The 19,081-nt window shown below is 41.9% G+C and overlaps 2 protein-coding genes across 2 annotated transcripts; one reads left to right on the top strand and one right to left on the bottom strand.

The window, feature by feature from the left end:
- Positions 1–2,419: 2,419 nt before the first annotated feature.
- Positions 2,420–8,343, bottom strand: LOC311139828 (small ribosomal subunit protein uS9). Its single transcript, XM_084174806.1, has 6 exons — positions 8,312–8,343; positions 8,172–8,223; positions 7,361–7,462; positions 3,096–3,192; positions 2,919–2,966; positions 2,420–2,608 (listed from the first exon to the last, which is right to left on the bottom strand). The coding sequence occupies exons 2-6, from the start codon at positions 8,217–8,219 to the stop codon at positions 2,463–2,465; spliced, it is 441 nt and encodes a 146-aa protein (XP_084030932.1). The 5' UTR covers positions 8,220–8,223; positions 8,312–8,343; the 3' UTR covers positions 2,420–2,462.
- A 7,030-nt stretch (positions 8,344–15,373) lies between these two features.
- Positions 15,374–17,623, top strand: LOC311140066 (nectin-1-like; the record flags this gene model as incomplete). The annotated part of the gene is made up of 6 exons (XM_084175024.1): positions 15,374–15,395; positions 15,502–15,849; positions 16,011–16,325; positions 16,429–16,537; positions 16,649–16,785; positions 17,613–17,623. The coding sequence occupies 6 exons, from the start codon at positions 15,374–15,376 to the stop codon at positions 17,621–17,623; spliced, it is 942 nt and encodes a 313-aa protein (XP_084031150.1).
- Between the last annotated feature and the right edge of the window lie 1,458 nt (positions 17,624–19,081).

Raw genomic sequence — 19,081 nt, 5'->3', positions numbered from 1 at the left:
CACAGGCACAATGTTTGTGGCTTTGGTGGTCTTTGTTCATCACCAGACATAGAACTCCATGGTCGACCCATGTCTGTCTATCTGTTGACCATAGTAGAGACTATATAAAATAAGACAATTTAACTGACTTTTAGGAGCAGCAATACTCTGATCTCTTGATTAATACATTTTTCCATCACCAACACTCCTTATGGATAGCTGATAGTTTCCCTGTGAGGGCCTCATGCTGAGGAAATTAAGTTGTGAATGAATAGATGATCAGATAATTTGTTTTTAATTAACAGAGCCTTGTGCTGTGTGGAACAGGCAAAGCTTTGGCTCATGGATTTGAGCTGTTAACATGTTTCTGCCATTGGATTCGTTCTTTGAAACACAGCACCATCTGCTGGTGAAAAGGGAGCAGTTGAAATCAGAGAAAGTGAGGTTAGGTTTTAAGAAATCGGCAAAACTAGGATCAACTAGAAACATGTTGCAGACAGGAGAGGACATGAATATTACTGGTGGTAGGCCGTGTTTCTTCTCTCTTCCACCTAGTCCTAGAATGAATAACAGACTGAGCACTGAACAAAGGACAAGACAACTTGGTCCATTCGAAATAAATGAAGACTACGATAGGCATGTTTTACAATAAAAGTACACTGAACAAAAATAAAAACGCAACATGCAACAATTAACGATTTTTCTGAGTTAGAGTTCATATAAGGAAATCAGCAAATTGAAATAAATTAATTAGGCCCTAATCTATGGATTTCACATGACTGGGCAGGGGCACAGCAATGGGTGTACCTGGGAGGGCATTGGCCCACCCACAGGGGAGCCAGGCCCAGCCAATCAGAATGAGCTTTTCCCCACAAAAGGGCTTTATTAGACAGAAATACACCTCAGTTTCATCAGCTGTTCAGGTGGCTGGTCTCAAGACGATCCCATAGGTGAAGAAGCAGGATGTGGAGGTCCTGGGCTGGCATGGTTAGTCATGGTCTGCGGTTGAGGCCAGTTGGACGTATTGCCAAATTCTCTAAAACGACATTGGAGGCAGCTTATGGTAGAGAAATTAACATTACATTCTCTGGCAATAGCGCTGGTGGACATTCCTGCAGTCAGCATGCCAACTGCACGCTCCCTCAAAACTTGAGACATTTTATAGTGGCCTTTTATTGTCCCCAGGATAAGGTGCACCTGTGTAATGATCATGCTGTTTAATCAGCTTCTTGATATGCCACACCTGTCAGGTGGGTGGATTATCTTGGCAAATGAGAAATGCTCACTAACAGGATTGTAAACACATTTGTGCACAACATTTTAGAGAAATAAGCTTTTTGTGCGTATGGAACATTTCTGGGATCTTATATTTAAGTCATGAAACACGGGACCAACACTTTACATGTTGAATTTATATTTTTGTTCAGTATAGGTCCACTTTGCTTTCGGCAACAGCTGAACAGGCTCATGGTTTTGACAGGTATAATGCTCTTTGACATTCAAAGGTCCAATTCCACTAAAATAGATTAAAACTAAGTAGTAGTATTTTTAGAGTGACGATTCCAAGTTCAAGATTTGACTGAAATACACAATGCAGAGAAACATGAAACGGCCCCTAAACTGCAAAGATCACTCATGGTCCACTGCAGGTGTTCACGTGTGATTTCAGAAAGCTTGCATAGAGTGATGCTCATGGTGCCCCATGGCAGATGTGGGTAAATACTAGAAATGATACAAGCATTTCACTACACACGCAATAACATCTACCAAAAATGTGTATGTGACCAATACATTAGAATTGATGCTGAAGTTCATTGGGTTTTCATTTGGTGGCTTTAGTTCTGAAATACCATTTAAAAACATAATTGTAGAAAAAGCATGTAGAGGTCAAGTACTCATTGAGGTGCAACAATCTAGGGCTGTAAAGCCAAATGATTAATAATCTGTAATGTATTGGTGCTCTGCAAAGCTGTTGAGCAGGAGAAATTCAACTGAAGCTAGCATAACATACACCTGCTATAATGTTTCATCACATTTGAGCCATTCCAACAACCCATGTCTAGCCTACCAATTAATGTAATTTGGGTGAAAGACATACAAAATGTACAATGTGAACCCAGAGGATAGCTCTTAACTATTAAAAAGGTAGACTCAAAATGGCATTGCCACGAGCAGCACCAGACATTGAGCGAGATGCAAGATCGCCCGCATAGGTTACCATCTGCACGGGATCGCTTCATGCCGTTCACAGCGTGGTAGCCATGGTACCAAAACAGCTGAGAAGTTGAGCCTCACGCTTCAACGCCTTGATGCTGTTTACTTTCTGCATCTACGTCCTACCGCAGTCTACCTTTAAAACACTTGTTTCCAAAGTAGTCCTTGATGGTAATTAAATGAAACTATTACATCAAGCAGGTTTAAAGAAACGACAGAACAGAAATATTTTCTCCCTCAATTTTATTACACAAAAATGTACAGAGAGATTAACGGTAAGACTTCTGGTAGCGGGCACGGGCTCCAGGTCCACCGAACTTCTTGGACTCGCAGCGACGAGGGTCGGCAACCAGCAGGGTCCTATCGTACTGGATCAGGATGTCCTTTATCTCCTTCTTGGAGGCCTCATCCACATCTGGAGGGGAAAAAACATGTCAGGTTAGTTATTGTGAACCATTTTCTTGACCAAATGGAAATGCAATCAATCATACGCCCGTCATCATCCAAAAGGTTTCTCCCTTTTGGATGATGACGGGTGTATGATTGATTGCATTTCCATTTGGTCATGAAAATGGTTCACAATAACTAACCTGACATGGCAATATTGCCTCCTGCAAAAACGAGTCCAAAGTAACACTAAAAAATATTGTTGTCAGCGGAGGCAATATTCTATTGAAAACAAGATTCTGCATTTTTGTGTTCACAGTAAAATGATTGACTCTTACATTTCTGGTAGTATGCGACCAGGGCTTTGGAGATGGACTGACGGATAGCTGCAAGAAGACGACACAGGGTAAGACAAACGGACATTCTGTCAAGTACAGTTCATCAGTTTCTACTGGAATGACTTGGTTAAATGTAAATAAGTGGAGCAGCTTCCAGTTGTAAAAATAATAATTTACCGTAGATCTGTGCGACATGTCCACCACCCTTCACTCGGACTCTGATGTCAACTCCGGCAAATCGCTCCTTGCCCAGCAACAGCACTGGCTCCAACAGCTACAACAGACAGAAACTTTGTCAAGGACGCATATATCCTGCAGACACATGCATCAAGTAAAACAGACATTTAGCTAATTAAGACCCATGTTGAACTTGGGCTTAGTAAACTGATAGCAGTTCAGTAAGAAGCCATGTTACACATGAAATAGTTAGCAACAGTTTCCTAAGGGACAGGTTGAAATTTACTGGAGGGGGGCTGGTCCAACTCGAGGCATCATAAAATGCACCACCCTCCCCAGCACAAAAAATATTTTCACATGCCCCTCCCCTTGACAGCAAAATAAATGGAACACCCCCCCCCCACTCAGAATTAACTCAAAATAATGTTTAGGACCACAAACAATTGCAACCCTGTGTTTATAAACGTGGATATCGACTTTGCCACTTCAGCATGCTTTTGTTGCAGTCGATGCCACGCAAGTCTACAGGCCAGAAGGTTGGGTGGGGGTTTGCCAACCACAGACGAGCTCACTCTCCCTGCCTGTTTCATTACATTACGATCAGAGCCGGCTGCAGACAATGATCAGCTAGGGGGAAATCAGATTCAACATTCGAAGCCATATTTATAAATTATATAAAATAAATGCAACACATTTTCCACCAACAGGTTTCTGTGCCAATGCACCACACAACCAATAAACAAAGCATACTGACTTTGGGCACTTCAATATCATGGTTTACGTTGTCAACACCACAATAAAGACTGTCAATCTCGACAAACAGAAAATACATCCCTGCCTAGATGATGTGCAGGCATAATCAAAGTGACAATGGGCTACATTTCCATCGAATTGGCCACATGTGAATATTCGCAAATCTTCATTTAGGAAAATTTGGCACCGTACAACATGCCTGGAAAGATTTTAATTTACCGGACATCCATATGCATTCAGATCCGACCTGGCGCAGCCAGCGCCATCAATAAATGAGGGATATTGGACAAATGAGAAAACAGCCTCTAACAAATTATAAAAACACCACTCCTTGTGTTTTGATGTGTAGCATATGCAAAACTTCAATTTATTTTATAAGGCTACTTTCCTAAAACAATAATTGTCCACCTCACAATTCAGCTGTCAGATTTGAGCACTAAATGTATCAGGGCATTGTATGCATAGGCCTATAGGCTTAGGTATCTACTGTATGATATATATACAGTGGGGAGAACAAGTATTTGATAGACTGCCGATTTTGCAGGTTTTCCTACTTACAAAGCATGTAGGAGGTCTGTAATTTTTATCATAGGTACACTTCAACTGTGAGAGACGGAATCTAAAACAAAAATCCAGAAAATCACATTGTATGATTTTTAATTGCATGACAAATATTTGATACATCAGAAAAGCAGAACTTAATATTTGGTACAGAAACCTTTGCTTGCAATTACAGAGATCATACGTTTCCTGTAGGTCTTGACCAGGTTTGCACACACTGCAGCAGGGATTTTGGCCCACTCCTCCATACAGACCTTCTGCAGATCCTTCAGGTTTCGGGGCTGTCGCTGGGCAATACGGACTTTCAGCTCCCTCCAAAGATTTTCAATTGGGTTCAGGTCTGGAGACTGGCTAGGCCACTCCAGGACCTTGAGATGCTTCTTACGGAGCCACTCCTTAGTTTCCCTGGCTGTGTGTTTCGGGTCGTTGTCATGCTGGAAGACCCAGCCACGACCCATCTTCAATGCTCTTACTGAGGGAAGGAGGTTGTTGGCCAAGATCTCGCGATACATGGCGCCAACCATCCTCCCCTCAATACGGTGCAGTCGTCCTGTCCCCTTTGCAGAAAAGCATCCCCAAAGAATGATGTTTCCACCTCCATGCTTCACAGTTGGGATGGTGTTCTTGGGGTTGTACTCATCCTTCTTCTTCCTCCAAACACGGCAAGTGGCGTTTAGACCAAAAAGCTCAATTTGTGTCTCATCAGACCACATGACCTTCTCCCATTCCTCCTCTGGATCATCCAGATGGTCATTGGCAAACTTCAGACGGGCCTGGACATGCGCTGGCTTGAACAGGGGGACCTTGCGTGCGCTGCAGGATTTTAATCCATGACGGCGTAGTGTGTTACTAATGGTTTCCTTTGAGACTGTGGTCCCAGCTCTCTTCAGGTCATTGACCAGGTCCTGCCGTGTAGTTCTGGGCTGATCCCTCACCTTCCTCATGATCATTGATGCCCAGCGAGGTGAAATCTTGCATGGAGCCCCAGACCAAGGGTGATTGACCGTCATCTTGAACTTCTTCCATTTTCTAATTATTGTGCCAACAGTTGTTGCCTTCTCACCAAGCTGCTTGCCTATTGTCCTGTAGCCCATCCCAGCCTTGTGCAGGTCTACAATTTTATCCCTGATGTCCTTACACAGCTCTCTGGTCTTGGCCATTGTGGAGAGGTTAGAGTCTGTTTGAGTGTGTGGACAGGTGTCTTTTATACAGGTAACGAGTTCAAACAGGTGCAGTTAATACAGGTAATGAGTGGAGAACAGGAGGGCTTCTTAAAGAAAAACGAACAGGCCTGTGAGAGCTGGAATTCTTACTGGTTGGTAGGTGATCAAATACTTATGTCATGCAATAAAATGCAAATTAATTACTTAAAAATCATACAATGTGATTTTCTGGATTTTGGTTTTAGATTCTGTCTATCACAGTTGAAGTGTACCTATGATAAAAATTACAGACCTCTACATGCTTTGTAAGTAGGAAAACCTGCAAAATCAGCAGTGTATCAAATACTTGTTCTCCCCACTGTATAACAAATCAAATTTTATTGGCCACATGCGCCGAATACAACAGGTGCAGACATTACAGTGAAATGCTTACATACAGCCCTTAACCAACAGTGCATTTATTTTTAATAAAAAAGTAGAAAACAAAAAAAAGTGTTGAGAAAAAAAAGCAGAAGTAAAATAAAAAAAACAGTAGGGAGGTTATATATACAGGGGGGTACCGGTGCAGAGTCAATGTGCGGGGGCACCGGCTAGTTGAGGTAGTTGAAGTAATATGTACATGTGGGTAGATTTAAAGTGACTATGCATAAATAATTAACAGAGTAGCAGCAGCGTAAAAATAAGAGGTGGTTAGGGTGGCGGGGCAGTACAAATAGTCTGGGAAGCCATGATTAGCTGTTCAGGAGTCTTATGGCTTGGTGGTAGAAGCTGTTGAGAAGTCTTTTGGACCTAGACTTGGCACTACGGTACCGCTTGCCGTGCGGTAGCAGAGAGAACAGTCTATGACTAGGGTGGCTGGGGTCTGACAATTGAAGGCCTTCCTCTGACACCGCCTGGTATAGAGGTCCTGGATGGCAGGAAGCTTTTGCAGTTGCCACACCAGGCGGTGATGCAACCAGTCAGGATGCTCTCGATGGTGCAGCTGTAGAATTTTTTGAGGATCTGAGGACCCATGCCAAATCTTTTCAGTCTCCTGAGAGGGAATAGGCTTTGTCGTGCCCTCTTTACGACTGTCTTGGTGTGTTTGGACCATGATAGTTTGTTGGTGATGTGGACACTAAGGAACTTGAAGCTCTCAACGTGTTCCACTACAGCCCCGTCGATGAGAATGGGGGCGTGCTCAGTCCTCTTTTTTCCCCCCTGTAGTCCACAATCATCTCCATATATATAAATTCATGGAAGAGAAGCTTAGGCCTAACCCCAGAGCGAGAGATATGCCGGTGGCATACTACAACAGACATGCATTTCTTTATGGAAGATGGCTACTGCATCTACAGATAGACGCAAAGGAGGCTTATTTTTTAATTTTCAATCCGATTTAAATACATAAAGATAAGCATTACATTGTTAGATTATATGAGTAACTCTGGTAGGCCTGAAACAGTGTTCCTCACCTCAAGTTCAACTGTTGGAGTCAGTTGGAGCGCACTGCCTTCATATCATAGGCCTGCAGTAGCTAAAGCTTAATAATAGCCACACCATACCTTCAAACTTTATTAAGGTGATATCAAAACTCAAGTTTATAGGGAAGATATGAGCAGAAGAGCAAATGTAAACCAGGTAAAAAACGCACTACAATCCCCGGTGGCCAAATATTTTCTCTTTTTATTATACAAAACACACAACCCTCCCCAAAGCCAAAAAATATTTCAAAAAAGTTCAACTCCCCCCCCTATTTTGGACCAATCCTCCCCCACAGTAAATGTAAATCTGTCTTTAACGACTCACCTTGTACTGGAGAGTGGCTGGCTCAATCATCTCGAGGGGTCTGCCGTTCACCTTGATGAGGCCATTTCCCCTCTTGCAGTGAGCAACAGCGGTGGCTGTTTTCTGCAAAGAGATAATGTACACTACCATTAGTTAAGTTTTCTAACTACATGTGCATTTTTCTATGAAGCAGGGGTGGCTAAACAGATGGTCCATAACATTAAAACATGTCTGAACCATGTACACCCCCCCCCCCCCCAAAAAAAAAGGCATTCAGGTGATTGCTTAGCAATAGAACAGTGTATTATATGCAACAATAGTTAGCCAGCCAATGTATTAATCAAACACTCACGTACATCATGAGGGATGAGTGGACCAAGTCATGGAACTCGCTAACTACAATGATTAGTTAAAGACGCTGACATCAAACAAACACAACTCTAGTTAATGTAGTATTTCCCACATATTTGGCAACTAAATCGGCGAACTAGTTACCTCACTACACTTGACGATTGGCGTTGATATAGCTGGACAACATGCTTTCCGGCATAAAATTAGTTAACTGATTAACGTAGCTAGCAGGCCGCAACATTTGTAGCCATTCATATCAATATGCCACTGGCTGCAATCAAGGCACATGTAGATGTTTAACAATAAAGTTGTCACGTGGACGGTCACTTACATTTCCAAATGTAATGGATAATTTGGGAACAAATACATATTTCTGGCCTGGCTGGCTAACATGGCTGAGCTAGCTAACGTCACCTAGCCGGCTAGTGTTAGTTTGTTGGCTCAGCAACACACGTGGAATAAATTCAGATAGTTTACTCACTTTGCGTCCGAAAACCTGGACAGATTGCAGAGGACCTTTGGCTGGCATGTTTCTGAAACAATTAAATCACAAGGATTACCTTCACAAATAATTAATAGTTTATATTTTTGCATTTGTAACTGAGCTCACGGGGAACATACCGACTTCAGCTTTAGTGCCGTACGAAGAGACCGAACGGGTTTCAAACACGGAAAATCAGGGGCAGTGGCACGACAGTTTATGGCCTTGCAATGCATTTACGACAATAGCAGGCAGAGAGGAAGACGCGATATTCTGTGTTGCAACTCTCATTTTTTTTATTTTGTTGCAACAAATGTATGACGTATTTTGGCAAATTAAGCAAAATATTTTTATTTGACATGCGTAATTAATTCAGTTAAAATTATTTCAGACATAATATTAATTATTTGGGCCATGAATTACATTTTGGGGTGCACATTTGTCCTAATACAAATAAGCACATTTAGAATGTATTGGCAATCTGTGAAATATGTGCACCCAAAAATTTAATTAATGGCCCAAATAATTTACATTATGTCTGAATTAATTAAACATGGTCTGTGAAATAAATAAAAAACTATATAAATACGGTCTATGACTGAACAGGTCACTACGAACACGTTTTTCACAGAGGATGACACAAAGAAACTGTGGATGAACTGTCTTTGGTTTCCAACTTTCCACACCACAAAGGGTTTCCCAAAAGTTCATCCTTAGAAGCTTTGTAGGAGCATCGTTAAATCTCCGATCTGCTTCCCAAAAACATAGTTATTAACATTGCACTTGAAAACGCTCCTAATCTAACACCAGGCACAGACCACTTGTAGAACAGGTAAGTGCATACTTAGATGCTTTTTTGGGCCTAAAAATAGAATGACATGATTGATCTGGCTCTCTGTGACCGCCGATAACTTCTGAACAAAGTTGCCAATGTCTTTGCAACTGATACAAACAAGCAACGTTATGTAAAAAATAAATGCTTCAAATGAACAGTAGGCTATAAACCAGTGTACCATGGTCACAAACCAGGATATCTCCAAGGCATTCATTATGGAAGCGTATTGCCGCCAACCAAAAAACATTTCTAGATACATAGGTCAACATTTCGAGATATTATCCATAAATGTTTTTATACTATCTAAATTTCGAGATACTAAGTCAACATCTCGAGATACTAACTCGAAATTTAGAGAAAGTAGAACATACATATAGGATATCTTCATTTGTAGCAATTTGTGCAATATCCATCTAGCCATGTTGCAGAGATTAGCACAGTTTGGCAGCCTGCAAACGTCGTGTGGTGAGCTAGCATTTGCCCCAACACTTTTGATTCGGTTTAATAAAAAAATATTGACACAAAAGCGTTATATACAGTGAGGGAAAAAAGTATTTGATCCCCTGCTGATTTTTGTACGTTTGCCCACTGACAAAGACATGATCAGTCTATCATTTTAATGGTAGGTTTATTTGAACAGTGAGAGACAGAATAACAACAACAAAATCCAGAAAAACGCATGTCAAAAATGTTATAAATTGATTTGCATTTTAATGAGGGAAATAAGTATTTGACCCCCTCTCAATCAGAAAGATTTCTGGCTCCCAGGTGTCTTTTATACAGGTAACGAGCTGAGATCAGGAGCACACTCTTAAAGGGAGTGCTCCTAATCTCAGTTTGTTACCTGTATAAAAGACACCTGTCCACAGAAGCAATCAATCAATCAGATTCCAAACTCTCCACCATGGCCAAGACCAAAGAGCTCTGGACGGGGCCATGTACCGTAAAATCTTGGGTGAGAACCTCCTTCCCTCAGCCAGGGCATTGAAAATGGGTCGTGGATGGGTATTCCAGCATGACAATGACCCAAAACACACGGCCAAGGCAACAAAGGAGTAGCTCAAGAAGAAGCACATTAAGGTCGTGGAGTTGCCTAGCCAGTCTCCAGACCTTAATCCCATAGAAAATCTGTGGAGGGAGCTGAATGTTCGAGTTGCCAAACGTCAGCCTCGAAACCTTAATTACTTGGAGAAGGTCTCCAAAGAGGAGTGGGACAAAATCCCTCCTGAGATGTGTGCAAACCTGGTGGCCAACTACAACATTTTAACATTTTAGTCATTTAGCAGACGCTCTTATCCAGAGCGACTTACATTAAACAATTTTTTTTTTTATATACTGGCCCCCCGTGGGAATCCAACCCACAACCCTGGCGTTGCAAACGCTATGCTCTACCAACTGTGCTACATCCCTGCCGGCCATTCCCTCCCCTACCCTGGACGACGCTGGGCAAATTGTGCGCCGCCCCATGGGTCTCCCGGTCGTGGCTGGCTTACAAGAAACGTCTGACCTCTGTGATTGCCAACAAGGTTTTTGCCACCAAGTACTAAGTCATGTTTTGTAGAGGGGTCAAATACTTATTTCCCTCATTAAAATGCAAATCAATTTATAACATTTTTGACATGCGTCTTTCTGGATTTTGTGGTTGTTATTCTGTCTCTCACTGTTCAAATAAACCTACCATTAAAATTATAGACTGATCATATCTTTGTCAGTGGGCAAACGTACAAAATCAGCAGGGGATCAAATACTTTTTTCCCTCACTGTATGTATCTAAAAAATGTTGACTTATGAATCTCGAAATTTCGACATACTTAAAAAAAAATTCGGCCGGGAATGGGCTTCCATATTCCTAGTTGATCACCAAACATTTCTGTATAAAAACAACAATGTCAAAGTCAGTACAGTATTAAGATAGGCAGAAACTGCTTCTCCAATAGAAATCCCCGATCACGCTTGTAGGTGATGTCATGGCAATGTTGGCTAGCTAAGCACCAAGCTAATGCGCAGAAACACGTCATCGGGTCTAGCGTTTGTCTCGCGCCGAATTGCGCATGTGCAGGCCGTCAAATCAAAGGCACTCCTTCAATATAAAGTAGTTTTTGAAGAAAATGAAAACGTGTCAGTTTGACACTTGCAGGAGGTTGGAGTAATAACATGTTCAACTACTTCAGACATTGGCTCGAATCTAGGTTGTGTCTTTAGATTTCGACAAAATTAACAATTAAGGAAGAATTTTTAACTTCTCTCATTGACTTCTCTAACCCAAAACCCCAGCCTGGTCTGCTTCACAAGCGTTCCCAGAAGTCTAGCGATGCTCTGGGTTTAGAAACTCTGTGGTAAAGCCTTGCGTTCCTATGTTATTTTAGTTTGTTTTGTGATGTTGGCGGTAGGTGCACTAGATTCTGTGGCCCTGTCCCCGGGAAGGCAAAAGTGTTCCCATTTTGAACCATTTCATGTGTCTGAAGGTAGAACTCCGCCACCTGGCAAGACCAGAGAGCAAATCAAATGCACCTATAGGCCTAACGCTGGCCAATCAGATAGATCAGATCACTGTGTCTGCGCAGTTTCTTCGAGCCAAAGACTGTAAAAAGAAGCCTCGATTGCACAGCAAAGTTGATACTTTATTTTAAAAACGGTTAAAACCATGACGAGAGAGACTCAAAGAATAGAGCTGCTGTTTTTATGAGTAAGTTCATGTTTAAGTTATTGAGCACTGCTAACACTGTTCAAGACTTTTATGAGCCATAAAATGCCAGTTCTCCCTACCTCCACTCACGCTACAACCAGCTGCAATGAATGAGTATAGCAGTGTTTCCATAAGCTTGCATTGTTATTATTAGCGGCTTGAGTCTTTTTTAATATCGAGGACTATTTAACTTTCTCTGGTTATAGGAAAAACAGCATTTTATCTATGGCAATTTGAATGCACAGAGATAATGTGACGAAATCCAGAAGGCCGTTGTCATGCCATTCATCCGCCACCATCACCTCATGTTTCAGCATGATAATGCACGGCCCCATGTCGAAAGGATCTGTACACAATTCCTGGAAGCTGAACATTTCCCAGTTCTTCCATGGCCTGCATACTCACTAGACATGTCACCCATTGAGAATGTTTGGGATGCGCTGGATCGACGTGTATGACAGCGTGTTCCAGTTCCCGCCAATATCCAGCCATTGAAGAGCATTGGGACAACATTCCACAGGCCACAATCAACAGCTTGATCAAGGAGTGTCGCGCTGCATGATGCAAATGGTGGTCACACCAAATACTGACTGGTTTTCTGAACCACACCCCTACCTTATTTTTCTAAGGTATCTGTGACCAACATATCCATATTTGTATTCCCAGTCATGTGAAATCCATAGATTAGTACCTAATTCATTTATTTCAATTGACAGATTTCCTTATATGAACTGTAACTCAGTAAAATCTTTGACATTTTTGTTCAGTTTTTTCTTGAGCATGGTCGCGGGGCCGTAACATAATTACAATTAATTTGTAGACTGCAAATTGACCGCAAGTATCCCAAACAGATATAATATTTGACTAAAACATAATAATTTCAGACTTGCTTACATTTGTATACGATCACGTCTCTCCATTATGCGTGGGAATACTTGGGAACAGATTTTCAAAATTAAAATAACTTGCAGCTGATTTCCTGGTGTTTTTAGTCTGTTATGTCCAACAATTAAAAATCGGCCTGCATGTTGCAATTTGGGGAACCCTGTAGTAGACCAATAGCTGCGGCTCTGACTGAAGGTAAAATGTAGGCTAGGCTAACAGCAATGGTGAGCGGAAGTTGCGGTAAAATTCCAGAACTTAATTAAATCTTCTCCCAGTAGACCTAAGGGAGGGATCGGCCATTTGGCATTTCGGGCAAATGCCAGATGAGCTGGTCCATTTTTAGCCCAGTAGGCTAACTTGTTTTTTGTGTGCAAAATTATCATTGAGCACATTTACATGCACACAATAATACAATTATTATACTCAGATTAATATATTAGTTCGATTAAAAAGTTTACATGCTTTGCAAGAAGAACAATTTCCCTAATAATCCTGTTAATATGGACACATCTAAAATCAGCCTACCTGGTGGGACTTTGATAAATGCTGAAAATCTGCAATCAAAATAAAGATTCTATCACAGCGACCATGTTATTTTTGGGAAGGTTATTTGATTCTGAGTTTGGACATAAAATGTGTGCATACTTTTAAGTTTTTCCGAACTGACTTCACTCGCGCAAAAGAGGTAAGCTGGTGCTAGCACATGCACAGATCCAATACTCTGCTGGAACTCCCATTAAGGTGTTTACAGTGCATTCGGAAAGTATTCAGACCCCTTGACTTTCTCCACATTTTGTTACGTTACAGCCTTATTCTAAAATGGATTCAATTGTTTTTCCCCCACATCAATCTACACACAATACCCCATAATGACAAAGCAAAAACAGGTTTGTAGACATTTTTGGCACTTTTATAAAAAATAAAAAACAGATATGACATTTCCATAAGTATTCAGCCCCTTTACTCAGTACTTTGTTGAAGCACGTTTGACAGAGATTACAGCCTCGAGTCTTCTTGGGTATGATGCTACAAGCTTGGCACACCTGTATTTGGGGAGTTTCTCCCATTCTTCTCTGCAGATCCTCTCTGGCACTGTACGGTTGGATGGGGAGCGTCGCTGCACAGCTATTTTCAGGTCTCTCCAGAGATGTTCGATCGGGTTCAAGTCCGGGCTCTGGCTGGGCCACTCATGGACATTCAGAGACTTGTCCCGAAGCCACTCCTGCGTTGTCTTGGCTGTGTGCTTAGGGTCATTGTCCTGTTAGAAGGTGAACCTTCACCCCAGTCTGAGGTCCTGAGCGCTCTGGAGCAGGTTTTCATCAAGGATCTCTCTGTACTTTGCTCTGTTCATCTTTCCCTCGATCATGGCTAGTCTCCTAGTCCCTGCCGCTGAAAAACAGCATGGTGACACTTGGCATTCAGGCCAAAGAGTTCCATCTTGGTTTCATCAGAACAGAGAATCTTGTTTCTCATGGTCTGAGAGTCCTTTAGGTGCCTTTTGGGAAACTCCAAGTGGGTTGTCATGTGCCTTTTACTGAGGGGTGGCTTCCATCTGGCCACTCTACCATAAAGGCCTGATTTGGTGGAGTGCTGCAGAGATGGTTGTCCTTCTGGAAGGTTCTCCCATCTCCACAGAGGAACTCTGGAGCTCTGTCAGAGTGACCATCATGTTCTTTGTCACCTCCCTGACCAAGGTGGCCAGCTCTAGGAAGAGTCTTGGTGGTTCTAAACATCTTCCATTTAAGAATGATGGAGGCCACTGTGTTCTTGGGAACCTTCAATGCTACAGAGATGTTTTGGCACCCTTCCCCAGATCTGTGCCTCGACACAATCCTGTCTCGGAGCTCTACGGACAATTCCTTCGACCTCATGGCTTGTTTTCTTCTCTGACATGCACTGTCAACTGTGGGACCTTATATAGACAGGTGTGTGCCTTTCCAAATCATGTCCAATCAATTGAATTTACCACAGGTGGACTCCAATCAAGTTGTAGAAACATCTCAAGGATGATCAATGGAAACAGGATGCACCTGAGCTTAATTTCGAGTCTCATAGCAAAGGTCTGAATACTTATGTAAATAAGGTATTTCTGTTTTTAAATGTTAATACATTTGCTGAAATTTCTAAAATGCTGTTTTCGCTTTGTCATTATGGGGTATTGTGTGTAGATTGATGAGGAAAAAAATAAATAATCTATTTTAGAATAAGGCTGTAACATAACAAAATGTGGAAGAAGGGTCTGAATACTTTCCGAATGCACTGTACAAGTCCTAATAATTGGAAAGATTGCTCAGAAATCTAGGCATATGCTTACTTTGATTATGACCCTACGCCGATTCAAGATAATCAGAGTAAGGTGTTTACATGACTAATGATTAACTCGGCCTATTGTCATAATTTTACATTTTAGTCATTTAGCAGACGCTCTTATCCAGAGCGACTTACAGTTAGTGCGTGCATAATCAGTTTAACATTGAATTATTAGCATGCATGTTAACATTCTCAGTATCTGGCTAATAATGGGGGCCTCAAGAAAAAAAATGTGTAGGTGTGTTATGCCAGGGCCGATTTCTTGTCCGATTCCGCCCCTTGACCCATATTTAGGTTACTGGTGTTGTAATCTTGCCCCTTGGTCTACATCTCAGGCTTGTTTCATTCTAATTTTGCTTATGCATAGGCCTAAACTGTGTTTCCCCCCCCCCCCAGATTAGAATGTTTACTTGAAGTTGTCATACACGAGATAGCCTACCAATGAACAATCAAACATATTTGTGGGTTCTGGTGGGCATCTTTCTCATGCTGACTCAGACTGGAGTTGGTGAGTGTTGGAGCGATGCAAAGCAAACCCATAACATTTGTTCTCCACAATATCAAGAAGAGTCTGAGAATTTGCTCTCATATGCATCTTGCTAATTTTTCTTTAGGTATCAGAGTCATCTCTTACAATGGCCGCCCAACAGTGACTCAAGGACAACACGCAGACTTGACCTGTGAGCTCATAGAGACAGACGAGGAGCTCATCCAGATCTCATGGCAGAAGAGTACCAGGGGTTACCGTGCCAACCACAACTTCTTCATCATCACCCCAACCTATGGTCCATCACATGTCAAAGGGCGGGGGGACAGGGTGGGCTTCATTGGGAACACCACAGCACTGGTGGGCTCTATCCGACTGGGGGATGTGTCCCTGACTGATGAGGGTGTCTACACCTGCATCTTCACTGTGTTCCCCAGTGGGCCATACATGACAGAGATCCACCTCAATGTCCAAAGTAAGAGGTTATTTATGATGTATTTCCCCAATGGAATGAGTAGTTTGATACAATTATGTTAAGGGTGTTCCTTTACCTGCTATCCAAGGGTTAGGTTTTAAAGTATATAAAGACATACATTCATATTAAGTCAATGTGTTTATTGTGTTTTTTCCCAATAGTTCCTCCTGTGATTTCGGTTGCTGTGGAGACTCCACCCGTGGTTGCTGAGGGGCAGGAGAGCATCTTGGCCACATGCACAGCGGCTAACGCCAAGCCCCCTGCAGAGGTACAGTGGAGCACGGCCAGTGCAAGACTACCACTGAGTCTGACAACCTCAACCAACACTACACTGAACCCAGACGACACCACCACGGTGAGGGTCCATCTGAAGGGAGAGCCCTCCAGAGTCATGCACCAACAGGAGGTTCAGTGCCTGGTAAACCACACCACTCTGAGCCAGCAGAGGGTCATTCCCTATGAGCTAGATGTACACTGTGAGTATTCTCAATGACAACAGCCACAGTGCTTTTACTCAATATTAGACACAACAGTAACAGCACATAAATAATGTGGTACAACTTTTTGCCAATTCTACAGATCCTCCAAATTCGGTCAAATTCATCCTTCATGAGAGAGCACCCCAGGTACTGGCGTTTCAGTGTGTAGTAGATGCCAACCCCACTCCAACAGAGTTCACATGGAAGAGGTCAGTTGTTCACATTCTTGTTAATGATGAGTATTTTATTTCCCCCAACCCATTTTCTAAGAATCATTGTCTACGTCTATGTTTTGCTATGTGTCTACATTTGTCTTATAGACTGAATAGATCAAATCTCAGCGAGACTGGGGGCTTGTTGGAGTTAGAGAAGGTGGGCTCTGACTTCAGTGGTCTGTACAGCTGTGAGGTGTCCAACCCATACGGAGCAGCATCTGGTTTCCTGTATGTGCATAAAGGTAATGATGTAGGTAGCCATCTTGACATTGAATTAATTAATTTGAGTCGTACATTCTACAGAACTTGAACATACACTGACTGTACAAAACATTAGGAACACCTCATTAATATTGAGTTGCACCCCATTTTGCACCCCATTTTGCCCTCAATTTGTCAGGGCATGGACTCTACAAGGTGTCAAGCATTCCACAGGGATGCTGGCTCATGTTGACTCCAATGCTTCCCACAGTTGTGTCAAGTTGGCTGGATGTCCTTTGGGTGGTGGACCATTCTTGGGGCACATGGGAAACTGTTGAGCGTGAAAAACCCAGCAGCATTGCAGTTCTTGACACACTCAAACCGGTGCGCCTGGCAGCTACTACCATATCCCGTTTTAAAGTTACTTAAATATTTTGTCTTGCCCATTCACCCTCTGAATGGCACACATACACAATCCATGTCCCAATTGTCTCAAGGCTCAGAAATTCTTCTTTAACCTGTCTCCTCCCCTTCATCTACACTGATTTAAGTGGATTTAACAAGTGACATCAATAAGGGATCATAGCTTTCACCTGGTTAGTCTATGTAATGGAAAGAGCAGGTGTTCCTAATGTTTTGTACACTCAGTGTATATCCCCAGCTCTGTTTTCAACACAAAGGTATGTTCCATTATTGTTACTTATAATATTTAAGAAAGGGTAGATTGTTGGAAAGTAAAGGTTCAGTTTTTCCTATTTGCAGTTGATCAGCGCTCCATTGCACCAGTAGCCTTGTGGGTTTTCCTCCCCATCCTCCTCCTCCTCCTCCTCTGCGTTGTAGCTGTATCTCTCTGGCTATTATTTTCCAGAGGACCCCTGAGAGAGAGGTAACATTGTACAACTTCAGGACAAACAGTGTACACACACCTTTATTGACAAGTATCATTATGTGCTGCTGCTGTGTCTAAAATTATATTTACAGTGCCTTCAGAAAGTATTCACACCTCTTGATTTGTTCCACATTTTGTTGTTACAGCCTCAATTTAAAATTGATTAAATTGAGATTTAAAAAAAGCAGACATTGAATATCCCTTTGAGCATGGTGGTTATTAATTACACTGTATGAATACACCCAGTCACTACAAAGGTACGGGTGTCCTTCCTAACTCAGTTGCCAGAGAGGAAGGACTCTGCTCAGGGATTTCACCATGAGGCCAATCGTGACTTTAAAACAGTTACAGTTTAATTGCTGTGATGGGAGAAAATGAGGATGGATGAACAACATTGTAGTTACTCCACAATACTAATCTAATTGACAGAGTGAAAATAAGAAAGCCTGCATAGAATAAAATATTCCAAAACATGCATCCTGTTTGCAACAAGGCACTAAAGTAATACTACAAAAATACAAAGTGTTATGTTTGGGTCAAATCCAATACAACACATTACTGAGTATCACTCTCCATATTTTCAAGCATAGTAGTGGCTGCATCATGTTATGGGTATGTTTGTAATCGTTAAGGACTGGGGAGTTTTTCAACAAAACAAAAAAACGGAATGGAGCTAATCACAGGCACAATCCTAAAGGAAAACCTGGTTCAGTCTACTTTTCACCAAACACTGGGAGATGAGTTCACCTTTCAGCAGGACAGTAACCTAAAACCCAAGGCCAAATCTACACTGGAGTTGATTACCAAGAAGACAGTGAATGTGGCCGGGTTACAGTTTTGACTAGCAATGATCAACAGCCAATTTGACAGAGCTTGAAGAATTTTGAAAAAAATGATGGACAAATGAACCCATTTTTTTTATTTTATTTTTATTTCACCTTTATTTAACCAGGTAAGCCAGTTGAGAATAAGTTCTCATTTACAACTGCGACCTGGCCAAGATAAAGCAAAGCAGTGCGATTAAAAACAACAACAACACAGTTACATATGGAATAAACAAAAACGTACAGTCAATAACACAATAGAAAATCTATATACAGTGTGTGCAAATGTAGTAAGTTATGGAGGTAAGGCAATAAATAGGCCATAGTGCAAAATAATTACAATTTAGTGTTAACACTGGAGTGATAGATCTGCAGAAGATGATGTGCAAATAGAGATACTGGGGTGCAAATGAGCAAAATAAATAACAATGTAAATAACAATATGGGGATGAGGTAGTTGGGTGGGCTAATTACAGATGGGCTGTGTACAGGTGCAGTGATCGCTAAGCTGCTCTGACAACTGATGCTTAAAGTTAGTGAGGGAGATAAGAGTCTCCAGCTTCAGAGATTTTTGCAGTTCGTTCCAGTCATTTGCAGCAGAGAACTGGAAGGAATGGCGGCCAA

This window comes from Coregonus lavaretus (genome assembly GCF_964263955.1).
Source record: "Coregonus lavaretus genome assembly, chromosome: 13".
Lineage (NCBI taxonomy): Eukaryota > Metazoa > Chordata > Actinopteri > Salmoniformes > Salmonidae > Coregonus > Coregonus lavaretus.
This window is presented reverse-complemented; position numbering and strand designations above follow the sequence as displayed.

What these genes read in the sequence shown, in the direction of transcription:
- LOC311139828 (XM_084174806.1), bottom strand. Translation starts at nt 8,219, where the DNA reads ATGCCAGCCAAAGGTCCTCTGCAATCTGTCCAGGTTTTCGGACGCAAA. An exon ending in ACATGTCGCACAGATCTACG is followed by an intron (nt 2,967 to 3,095) that starts GTAAATTATTAT and finishes GTCTTCTTGCAG; the next exon opens with CTATCCGTCAGTCCATCTCC. An exon ending in GGTCGCATACTACCAGAAAT is followed by an intron (nt 2,609 to 2,918) that starts GTAAGAGTCAAT and finishes TTTCCCCTCCAG; the next exon opens with ATGTGGATGAGGCCTCCAAG.